This window comes from Salvelinus sp. IW2-2015, unplaced genomic scaffold, assembly GCF_002910315.2.
Source record: "Salvelinus sp. IW2-2015 unplaced genomic scaffold, ASM291031v2 Un_scaffold3460, whole genome shotgun sequence".
Classification (NCBI taxonomy): domain Eukaryota; kingdom Metazoa; phylum Chordata; class Actinopteri; order Salmoniformes; family Salmonidae; genus Salvelinus; species Salvelinus sp. IW2-2015.
In genome coordinates this window covers 29216-42257 of record NW_019944740.1, presented here as the reverse complement: position 1 = coordinate 42257, position 13042 = coordinate 29216, and the positions used below count along the sequence as shown (strand labels likewise).

The 13042-nt window shown below is 38.2% G+C and overlaps 1 protein-coding gene and 1 long non-coding RNA gene across 3 annotated transcripts; both read left to right on the top strand.

The window, feature by feature from the left end:
* Window positions 1–1379: 1379 nt before the first annotated feature.
* On the top strand, window positions 1380–3881 carry LOC139025876 (uncharacterized). Its single transcript, XR_011477548.1, has 2 exons — window positions 1380–2151; window positions 2259–3881. It is a non-coding gene; the product is annotated as an uncharacterized lncRNA (long non-coding RNA).
* A 7146-nt stretch (window positions 3882–11027) lies between these two features.
* LOC112075907 (C-type lectin domain family 4 member M-like) lies at window positions 11028–12821 on the top strand. Of its 2 annotated transcripts, none has more exons than XM_070441110.1 (6): window positions 11028–11205; window positions 11353–11454; window positions 11549–11803; window positions 11941–12065; window positions 12167–12267; window positions 12595–12821. In XM_070441110.1, the coding sequence occupies exons 1-6, from the start codon at window positions 11121–11123 to the stop codon at window positions 12734–12736; spliced, it is 810 nt and encodes a 269-aa protein (XP_070297211.1). In that variant the 5' UTR covers window positions 11028–11120; the 3' UTR covers window positions 12737–12821. The 2 variants fall into 2 exon arrangements, with proteins under 2 accessions (XP_070297211.1, XP_023998586.2); XM_024142818.2 differs by having other exon boundaries at window positions 11923–12065; window positions 12595–12820.
* The last annotated feature ends 221 nt before the right edge of the window (window positions 12822–13042 follow it).

Genomic DNA, 13042 nt, shown 5'->3' with positions numbered 1-13042 from the left:
ACACATTGTAACGTAAAACGGTTAGACATAAAGGGTAGTTTACCTAGCAAGTCAGTTATTTTAAGTAAATTAATTAATATGTTTTCACCAAAATGAAGAGAAGGAAGGACATAATGTCCTTATTCCAATGAAAAGACAAGGCAGACAGTGAGACAGAGCCAGATGGTTCAGGTGTGGAGAAAGCAAGAGGGAGCAGGAAGACTTGTCCATTGGAGAGACTGAGAGTGAAGGCATAGTAGAGCAGGAAAGTGAGACTGAGACACTGTTACGGATATAAGTAGTCTGTCTGTGTCCTGTGTATATTTCTTTTCTCTCCTTCTCCCCTACTCACAGGTGACCATCATCATTCCCCAATCAGTCGCTAATCAGAAGACACCTGCTCCTTTTCTCCTACCCAATCACAGTCCCTTTCCCTTGGTTTAAAAACCCTGTCAGTTGTTTTCTCTAGAGCTCGATCTCTTTGTGGAGYTCAATCTCTCTGTAAATGCCATATGTCTGTAGATCTCTTTTGTGGTTTAGCATCTACATGTCACTTTGTCCCCACCTGTGAGTATTGTTTTGGTTATGGTGTTTGTTTGATGGTGGGAAAAGGGGGTAACCAGGTAAGTCGCCCATGGGCATACACTTTTAAGCACTCGTGAGGAACTTTGTTAAATACACTAGTTAGAACTGGGTGGACCACCACTGTATTTTTGGTTAGTTTAGTTGACTGTTGTTGAAATAGGCTAGTCTAGCTTAGGGGTGTTTTTGGATGCTTATTGTTTCTCCTTGGGTCCAGCTCAGCCCCCCCCCCCCCCCCATTCCCAGTGTGTTTACTAATAAACCTGAGTTTGACGGTAGATTTAAGTTGTCGTGGTTATTTCGTTCTCACCGTTACTTTGTCACTATTACACTTTGCGTGAGTTATGTTACGGTTCCATTACCATTCCCCTAGACTGTCGGGCCAAAAGGGATTCGTAACAGACACCAACAGAGGAGCCTCGTGCGTTCACAAGCAGTGGACCATCAGGTTTGTGATGTTGAAAAAATCTGTGGTTACTTTTAAAGCAGTGCAATTAGTCAGTTTATATGGTGTATAGAAATGAGTCGGTTTGTGATTGAAATGAATTCTTATTTATTAAGTTATGATGACTAGTAGTCTATCAATGTTGATGGTCAGATATGATGGTTCAGTGATGATATCTAGTAGTTATCATGTTGATGGTCATGATGAATGGTTCAGTGATGATTCTAGTAGTTATCATGTTGATAGTCAGCTGAATGGTTAAGTGATGATGGCTAGTAGTTATCATGTTGATGGTCATGATGAATGGTTAAGTGATGATGTAGTAGTTATCATGTTGATGGTTGGATACAGTGCTGAATGTAAGTGATGATGACTAGTAGTTATCATGTTGATGTCATGATGATAGGTTAAGTGATGATGTCTAGTAGTTATCATGCTGATGTTTGGATACAGTGCTGAATGGTTAAGTGATGATGTTTAGTAGTTATCATGTTGATGTTGGATACAGTGCTGAATGGTTAAGTGATGATGTCTAGTAGTTATCATGTTGATGCTTGGATACAGTGCTGAAAATGGTTAAGTGATGATGTCTTGTTGATGTTTGGATACAGTGCACGCAGGCAAACACTCACCCACACATACACGCACACATGCACGTAAAGTTCTCCTTTTAAACCTCTGATAGATGCAGATATAGATTTCCCCCGCCACCTCTGAATAACTCTTCACACTGATGTCATACACAGACAGCACGCATAGAAAAAAGGCCCTTATATAACCATCGATGGCTGGCCACAGAGTACAACCCATAATGTGACCTCTGTTTGAAGACTGGGGTGTCAAAGCCTCAGTAATGCTATATGATCTATGTGCAAATTCACTGAGTCAATCTTCTATCTGCTAAAATATATGATCACTTCAATTATATCTTGAATCATTTAAAATGAATGGGAAACAAACACATTTCCATTAGAAGCTCTGATCTGGAACGCTGCGCACACTTGTCTCCAGCGGGCTGTGCGTCGGCAAAAGTAACAGGCCGACCGCCACAGCAGTAAGGCGCCTGTTTTCTCTCCAGGCGACCGGGTCTGGATCTCCATCTGGAACCTGCCCCTCTGCCTGCCCTGCCGGAAGCTGAGCCCACGGTTTGTGAAGCCGTTTAAAGTTCTGAGGAGGGTTAATGAGGCAACTACCATTTGCAACTCCCTGCTGAATACCGCATTAACACTACTTTTCATGTGTCTCTCCTCAGGCCAGCGATGCCTGGTCACCTCGCTGAGGCTGGTCCAGTGATTCCCCGCCTGCTCTGGACATCGAGGGAGGGCCTGCGTGCCGGGTCCATGAGGTCCTGGATTCGAGGCGTCGGGTGGGCCGTCTCCAGTACCTCATCGACTGGGAGGGGTAGGGCCCAGAGGAGTGGTGCTGAGTTCCTGCGGKAGACACCCTGGACGCTTCGCTGACCAGGGATTTTCCGACCTGCACTGTGGTCATCGCCGAGGTCATCCCGCTGCTRGTGCAGCACGTCGGGCGGGGGGTATTGTCACGRATTCCCCCGGGACTGCTGCTCATTCCGTTCATCAGCTCCGGAGGTCTGCGTCACTGGCCTTCTAGGTGACGCTGAACTAGATCATTACCACCAACCCCGGACTGTCTTGTCTCATTATGCACACCTGGTTCCCATTCCCCCTGATTAGTATGTGTGTATATATGTGCCCTCTGTTCCCCATTGTCCTTGATGATTATTGTTCCATGGCCGTTGGTCTTGTGATTACCTGTGCTCTGTTGTATCGGCTTTCGTGTTACCCTGTTAGTGTGTTCTTGTTATTACGGGTCTCGTCCCGTGTATTGTTATTCCCGTGTATTTATTAGAGGTTTACCACTCAGTCTTTGTTTGGGATACAGCCCTGTGTTATATATATATATATATATATATACACACACGTTTGTTTTGGGCTTCGTCCCTGTCATGTTCATGACGTACTCTATTCTGGGTAAATTTCGTATACCTGCACCTGTCTCCTATCATTATGCAATGTGACACTGGCAATCCTCATTACGCACACCTGAGCCCCATCCTGAAGCACACCTGGACTTCAACACTGCCCTGATTACTATCTCTTTATCTGGCGCTCCGTGGCAACACTCTTCAGGCAGTATTGTATCTTTGTTCATGTTCAGACATTTCTCTTGTTTTGTATCGCTCTCTCTTCAGTATTATTACTCAACTCTGCTTCTTTACTCTCATCGTCATAGCTACAACCTTGTAGTATTATGTTCTTTCAATTAGTACTACTACCAACAATACGATGGGCAATAGTTTTGTCTGGTACAAAGCGCCGAAAATACCGCAAACCTCGGACTCTCAGGGATTTTATTTACAACTTTTCTTCAACAATTTCCCTTAAAATTAGACAATTATTTAAGTAGAGTTTAAAAACCTGAGCAATACATAAATAGTTTCCTCTTTATAATGCACATTGTTGCACAAGTTCTAAATTGAATGGTAATAATATCAATAAACTATCTGTTGATAAATAACAGACGGTTAGGTTCAGAGTTAAGGTAAGGGTCAAGTTTAGGGCTAGGTTAAGGATAGGTTTAGTACTGTAGATAGTTAGTTGAAATGTTACTGGTAGTCTGTAATGCATCTATCCAAATGAAATCGTACAGAGATTACAATGAGGTTTACTGAATTTTTTGCACGTTGTACAATGATTTTGCATCTTATACCACCACTGTTGTTGTAACATCTTATCAGATTACAATGATCTGATGGTTGAACTTACCARACTGGAGCACGATAGAGGTAGTTTTGTATTGTTCAGCTTCAGGACATGTGTTTTTCAGGCTGATAAAATCTACTTATACCTGGTCAGAGATCTGACTTGACAAGCAGACATGACCACAGACCATGTTCCCACACTGAAGCACCAAGATAACATCTGCACAAAGTCATGCAGATCTTCATGTCTGCACACGTATACATGCATGAGGATGTACACAGCTCTACCTTGGTTCAMCACAGGGCCATTTGAAACTAAAAGTGATGCTTCTGAGAAAGAGTTCACGCTCCTCTGTTCTGTCTTTCTGACGCTCCCCTCGACCCCAAGTCAACCACTGCAACGTGTGGTCAGTTGTCATGGTCACAGTCTCTCAGGTTGTGTGACTGGTAGTGACGTCACTGGATGAGTTCTAGCTATTTCTCAGTAACAGGTTTTATTTTAAAATGTTGTGGCATATGTTGCAGAAGAATCAGAATTAGTTAAGACATCTTAATTATCTATGTTACTTATCAGAATAATATGCTTGTTATTAGAATGTATCCCTTCAGACTGGTGTTGGCAGTTGCACTTCCTCCCTCAGCTGGGGCTCGGTCACCTGGGGCCCAGAGAGGGGAGAGGTCAGGCTTGTCTTTCACATGTCTCTGTTGCTATGTAGAATATCAGAAAATGAAGAGGACAGGAAGGAACGTTGTCTTCATATGTGAATGTGTCTTTATCTGTTCTTAAAACATCTGAAGGGATGGTGTGATTAATGGGGAACAAATTACTTCTCTCCACAATATCTGTGTGCCTGTCACTCCCTCCTTTGGCCTTGGGAGAGATAAGGTTTGAGACAAGATGTGTGGGGTATTGACTGGAACCATTGTATGTCATCTCTGATGTTGCACCTATCCTGGGATAGTGTATGACCTAGAGGCTCACCCCCCTCAGTGAGCTTGTCCAGGCGTGTGGTCAAGAAGGGGTTTTACTTGAGATGTGAGTATCTGGAGTTGACAATTGATTTATGCCACAAAATTAGTTGGTGTTTTTTGTGATATGAAGTACCAGGAATGAGATTGGAGCCTTGTCTTAGGAGCCAAACTGAATGATAAGAACATCATTTATGACTCCCATCAGCCATAGTTTGATAATATAATAAATTATATGACTCTATATCATGCTATATGATGTATGTGTGACTTCACAGGGTCCCAATTTTAGATCTGCTAAAATAAATTGTTATCCTGTTAATTGACATATACACTACATATATCCTGACTGAGTTTACAGCACCCCCAGCCTTCAAATGGAGAACACATTATGGCTCTCACTCTGTGACTGGTGGTGTAGGGGGAAGTTGACCCTAGACACTGATCTTCAGTCAGTTCTGCTGACTTTTCCCTCCACAAATGGTTAAGGTTAGGATCGGGGTAGGGATTGCTGATCATAGATCTATACCTAGGGGAAACTTCCCCCCAGAGTTTGACTGGCCACCGATGACCATATACAGTTCATTRGGAAAGTATTCAGACCCCCAAACTAAGGCTGGTKGGAGTCATATCATGTCTTCAATGATCAAACTAAGGTCGGTGAGAGTCATATCATGTATTATATTATCAAACGAAGGCCAGGGGTAGTGATATCGGCAGGTAGCCTAGTGGTTAAAGCGTTGGACTAGTAACCGAAAGGTTGCAAGATCGAATCTCTGACCTGACGAGGTAAAGATCTGTCGTACTGAACAAGGCAGTTAACCCACTGTTCCAAGGCAGTCATTAAAAATAAGAATTTGTTCTTCAGCTACTTGCCTAGTTAAATAAGATGAAAAATGTATATAATGTATTATATTATCAAACTAAGACTGGTCGGAGTCATATATGTATTATTTATCAACTAAGACTGGTGGGAGTCATAGCATGTATTACATTATCAAACTAAGACTGGTGGAATCATATCATGTATTATATATCAAACTAAGACTGGTGGGAGTCATATCATGTATTATATTATCAAACTAAGACTGGTGGGAGTCATTCATGTATTATATTATCACATTAAGATCTGTGGGAGTCATATAGTATTATTATTATCAAACTAAGACTGGTGGGAGTCATATCATGTATTATATTATCACATTAAGACTGGTGGAGTCATATCATGTATATATATTAACACTAAGACTGGTGGGAGTCATATCAATGTATTATATTATCAAACTAAGACTGGTGAGTCATATCATAGTATATTATCAAACTAAGACTGGTGGAGTCATATCATGTATTTATTATCAAACTAGACTGGTGGGAGTCATATCATGTATTATATTATTACACTAAGACTGGTGGGAGTCATATCATGTATTATAGCAAATAGACTGGTGGGAGTCATATCATGTATTATATGTCATACTAAGACTGGTGGGAGTCATATCATGTATTATATCAAAACTAAGACTGGTGGGAGTCATATCATGTATTATATTATCAATACTAAGACTGGTGGGAGTCATATCATGTATTATATCAAACTAAGACAGGTGGGAGTCATATCATGTATTATATTATCAACTAAGACTGGTGATAGTCATAGCATGTATTACATTATCAACTAAGACTGGTGGGAATCATATCATGTATGATATTGTCACACTAATATGGTGGAGTCATATCATGTCTTATAATATCAAACTAAGGCTGGTGCGAGTCATATCATGTATTACATTATACTAAGGCTGGTGGGAGTCATATCAAATATTATATTATCAAACTAAGGTGGTGGGAGTCATATCATGTATTAATTATCAAAACTAAGACTGGTGGGAGTCATATCATGTCTTATATTATCACATTAAGACTGGTGGAGTCATATATGTATTATATTATCAAACAAAGACTGGTGGGAGTCATATCATGTATTATATTATCACATAAAAAATGGTGGAGTCATATATGTATTATATTATCACATTAAGACTGGTGGGAGTCATGTCATGTATTATATTATCAAACTAAGACTGGTGAAGTCATATCATGTAAAAAATTATCACATTAAGACTGGTGGGAGTCATATCATGTATTATATTATCAAACTAAGACTGGTGGGAGTCATATAATGTATTTTATTATCACACTAAGACTGGTGGGAGTCATATCATGTATTATAGCAAATAAGACTGGTGGGAGTCATATCATGTATTATATTATCAAACTAAGACTGGTGGGAGTCATATCATGTATTATATTATCAAACTAAGACTGGTGGGAGTCATATCATGTATTATATTATCAAACTAAGACTGGTTGGAGTCATATCATGTATTATATTATCACATTAAGACTGGTGGAGTCATGTCATGTATTATATTACAAACTAAGACTGGTGGGAGTCATATCATGTAAAAATTATCACATTAAAAATGGTGGGAGTCATATCATGTATTATATTATCAAACTAAGACTGGTGGGAGTCATATCATGTATTATATTATCACATTAAGACTGGTGGGAGTCATGTCATGTATTATATTATCAAACTAAGACTGGTGGGAGTCATATCATGTAAAAATTATCACATTAAGCTGGTGGGAGTCATATCATGTATTATATTATCAAACTAAGACTGGTGGGAGTCATATCATGTTCTTATAATATCACACTAAGACTGGTGGAGTCATATCATGTATTATATAATCAACTAAGACTGGTGGAGTCATCATCATGTCTTATAATATCACACTAAGACTGGTGGGTGTCATATCATGTCTTATAAATCAACTCAGACTGGTGGGAGTCATATCATGTATTACATTATCAAACTAAGGCTGGTGGGAGTCATATCATGTATTATATTATCACACTAAGACTGGTGGGAGTCATATCATGTATTATAGAAACTAAGACTGGTGGGAGTCATATCATGTATTATATTATCATACTAAGACTGGTGGGAGTCATATCATGTATTATATTATCAAACAAGACTGGTGGGAGTCATATCATGTATTATATTATCACATAAAAAGGTGGGAGTCATATCATGTATTATATTATCACATTAAGACTGGTGGGAGTCATGTCATGTATTTTTAATATCTCAAACTAAGACTGGTGAGAGTCATATCATGTAAATTATCACATTAGACTGGTGGGAGTCATATCATGTATTATATTATCAAACTAAGACTGGTGGGAGTCATATAATGTATTTATTATCAACTAAGACTGGTGGGAGTCATATCATGTATTATAGCAAACTAAGACTGGTGGGAGTCATATCATGTATTATATTATCACAAGACTGGTGGGAGTCATATCATGTATTATATTATCAAACTGAAACTGGTGGGAGTCATATCATGTATTATATTATCAAACTAAGACTGGTGGAGTCATATCATGTATTATATTATCACATTAAGACTGGTGGGAGTATCATGTATTATATTATCACACTAGGACTGGTGGGAGTCATATCATGTAAAAAATATCAACTAAAATGAGGCATATCATGTATTATATTATCAAACTAAGACTGGTGGGAGTCATATCATGTATATTATCACATAAGACGGTGGGAGTCATGTCATTATATATATCAAACTAAGACTGTGGAGTCATATCATGTAAAAAATTATACATAGACTGGGGGAGTCATATCATGTATTATATTATCAAATAAGACTGGTGGGAGTCATATCATGTCTTATAATATCAACTAAGATCTGGTGGAGTCATATCATGTATTATATTATCAAACTAAGACTGGTGGGAGTCATATCTGTCTTATAATATCACACAAGACTGGTGGTGGTCATATCATGTCTTAATAATATCAAACTCAACTGGTGGAGTCATATCATGTATTAATATCAAACTAAGGCTGGTGGAGTCATTCATGTATTATATTATCACACTAAGACTGGTGGGAGTCATATCATGTATTATAGCAACTAAGACTGGTGGGAGTCATATCATGTATTATATTATCATACTAAGACTGGTGGGAGTCATATCATGTATTATATTATCAAACTAAGACTGGTGGGGTCATATATGTATTATATTATCAAACTAAGATGGTGGGAGTCATATCATGTCTTATAATATCAAACTAGACTGGTGGGAGTCATATCATGTATTATATTATCAACTCAGCTGGTGGGAGTCATATCATGTATTATATTATCAACTAAGACTGGTGGGAGTCATATCATGTATTATATTATCAAACTAAGACTGGTTGGAGTCATATCAGTATTATATTATCACATTAAGACTGTGGGAGTCATATCATGTATTATATTATCAAACTCAGATTGGTGGAGTCATATCATGTATTATATTATCATACTAAGACTGGTGGAGTCATATTATGTATTATATCAAACTAAGACTGGTGGGAGTCATAGCATGTATTACATTATCAAACTAAGACTGGTGGGAATCATACCATGTATGATATTGTACACTAAGACTGGTGGAATCATATCATGTATTATATTATCAAACTCAGACTGGTGGGAGTTATATCATGTCTATATATCAACCTCAGACTGGTGGGAGTCATATCATGTATTAACATTATCAAACTAAGGCTGGTGGGAGTCATATCATGTATTATATTATCACACTAAGACTGGTGGGAGTCATATCATGTATTATATTATCAAACTAAGGCTGGTGGGAGTCATATCATGTATTATATATCAAACGAAGGCCAGGGAGTGATATCGGCAGGTAGCCTAGTGGTTAGAGCGTTGACTAGTAACCGAAAGGTTGCAAGATCGAATCTCTGACCTGACGAGGTAAAGATCTGTCGTACTGAACAAGGCAGTTAACCCACTGTTCCAAGGCTGTCATTAAAAATAAGAATTTGTTCTTCAGCTACTTGCCTAGTTAAATAAAGATAAAAAATGTATATAATGTATTATATTATCAAACTAAGACTGGTGGGAGTCATATCATGTATGATATTGTCACACTAAGACTGTGGAGTCATATCATGTATTATATTATCAACTAAGACTGTGGGGAGTCATATCATGTATTATATTATCAAACTAAGGCTGGTGGGGTCATATCATGTATTACATTATCAAACTAAGGCTGGTGAGTCATATCATGTTTATATTATCACATTAAGACTGGTGGGAGTCATATCATGTATTATATATCAAACAAAGACTGGTGGAGTCATATCATGTATTTATTATCACATTAAGACTGGTGGGAGTCATATCATGTATTATATTATCAAACTAAGACTGGTGAGGTCATATCATGTATTATATTATCACATTAAGAATGGTGGGAGTCATATCATGTATTATATATCAAACTAAGACTGGTGGAGTCATATCATGTATTATATTATCACATTAAGACTGTGGGAGTCATGTCATGTATTATATTATCAAACAAGACTGGTGGGAGTCATATCATGTAAAAATTATCAATTAGACTGGTGGGAGTATATCATGTATATATTATCAAACTAGACTGGTGGGAGTCATATCATGTATTTATTATTACACTAAGACTGGTGGGAGTCATATCATGTATTATAGCAAACTAAGACTGGTGGGAGTCATATCATGTATTATATTATCATACTAAGACTGGTGGGAGTCATATCATGTATTATATATCAAACTAAGACTGGTGGGAGTCATATCATGTATTATATTATCAAACTAAGACTGGTGGGAGTCATATCATGTCTTATAATATCAAACTCAGACTGGTGGGAGTCATATCATGTCTTATAATATCAAACTCAGACTGGTGGGAGTCATATCATGTATTACATTATCAAACTAAGGCTGGTGGGAGTCATATCATGTATTATATTATCAACTAAGACTGGTGGGAGTCATATCATGTATTATAGCAAACTAAGACTGGTGGGAGTCATATCATGTATTATATTATCATACTAAGACTGGTGGGAGTCATATCATGTAAAGAATTATCAAACTATGACTGGTGGGAGTCATATCATTTATTATATTATCAAACTAATGCTGGTGGGAGGCATATCATGTATTATATTATCACTTCAGTTTAATTATATGTTTAAAACTGATGAGCACTGTAGGAAACAAACATATTTAGATTAGAAACTAAGGCTGGTGAAAGTCACGTGTTGACCACTGTTTCTCATCCACTGTGGTTGACTGACAGAGTTCCACTACCATAAATCAAACAGACACAGGACAGTGCAGTGAGACACTGGTACAGACGTATATTAGAAATAGAAGTAGAAGTTACAGTATTTGATCACAAGTGTGTTAAATTAAGATATCAGAGGGAGTCTATGAAATCACAGATGGATTTAGAGACGATGAGCCTGATGCAATGAAGAACACAGACATTGATAGCCAATTATATGGCAACGTAGGAGCCTTCAAGCCCAGTCCAAGAGATGGAGTTGTTGCTTCAGGTAAGATTGCATTCACGCACACACAATTACAGACACATATTGAACAGGTGATATTACCCTGTAGTGCTACAACTTTATTTGTCCCAATCCTGGATGATACAGTAAAACACATTACCAAAGATCTTACTTTAATCATTTGTGATTCAGTACATGTTCAGTGGTGGAAGAGACCCTCTGGAGTTGCTGCAGTGTGTCTGGGGCTGCTATGTGTTCTCCTACTGGCCGGGATCATAGGCCTGTCTGTCTACTGTAAGTTTAGTGTGTTGTCACTGAGATTTAAGTAGTCTACTTAATTATCAACGGTGTGGTAGTTACATGTTTGAATAACTTTTCTGTTTTACAGATGTAGTCATTGGTCATCACAACTCAACAGAGAGAGGCCAGCTACAGACCAGTTACAACGCCCTGACTGAAGAGAGAGGCCAGCTACAGACCAGTTACAACGCCCTGACTGAAGAGAGAGACCTGCTACAGTCCAGTTACAACTCACTGACAAGAGAGAGAGACCAGCTACAGTCCAGTTGCAACACCCTGAATAAAGAGAGAGTCCAGCTACAGACTGAGAGAGATTTTCTTAGCGGGAGGTTTACCAATCTCAGTGAGTAAATCTAGAGTAATAAATGTTAATTCATCCCACACACCTTATAATGTGTCTGTATTATTTCATTAAGTGTTCAGTATGATAAATTGAAGGAATTTCATGTTTTCGTCTTGTAGAACAAACCTGCCCTGAAGGCTGGCAGAAGTTTGAATCCAGTTGGTACTTCCTGTCTACTGAGACRAAAACCTGGAAGGAGAGCAAAAAGGACTGTCTGGAGAGAGGAGCAGACCTGGTGATCATAAACAGCAGAGAGGAACAGGTGAGAGAGAGAGAGAGAATACTTTTCATCAGTACACTAATATGTGCAGTATTTTATAAATGTATTAAAAGTGACATTTTTTTAATCTTTCTCAACAACAGACATTTCTCTTCAACCTCCACCTGAGAGCCTGGATTGGTCTGAATGACTCTGTTACTGAGGGGACCTGGAAGTGGGTGGACGGCACCCCACTGACCACAGGGTGAGAGATTTGACCATTTTACCTTGAGATATGGAGAAAAAAAAGAAAGATGTATTGCTTCCATTCATGTTCATATAAMTGTATGTTTCAACTCATGGATGTCATTCCATAAGAATTATAGATTTATCATAGAAATCAAGTAATATATTTAGATTAAAATGTCATTATATAAAAAATACATATCATTGTATATTGCCCATTCTTGAAAATGTTATGATCATTTTACAGAGTGTTGCTTTAAAGCTGAGAAAACATAGGAATATGTCTATAATCGAGGAGGATGTTTGTACCAGAGTGTCTGACTGTCTTGTTCTCTGTGTTGTTTAGGTACTGGAGGGCAGGACAGCCTGATGATAGTGGGCAGGAAGACTGTGCTGAGATATACTATGGACAAGATGACCCTGTAAAGACATGGAATGATGACAAATGTGGCACAAATCATAACTGGATCTGTGAGAAAGTGGTGTAACAATAACAATAACACTCTCTCTCTCAATTCAATTAAACTCAAAGGTTTTATTAGCATGGGAAACATAAGTTAACATTGCCAAAGCAAGTGAAGCAGATAACATACAAAAGTGAAATAAACAATAAAAATGAACAGTAAACATTACTCTCACAAAAGTTCCAAAATAATTAAGACATTACAAATGTTGTATCATGTATATATACAGTGTTGTAACAATGTGCAAATGGTTCTCTCTCTCTCTCTCTCTCTCTCTCTCTCTCTCTCTCTCTCTCTCTCTCGCCTCTCTCGCTCTCTCGCTCTTCTCGC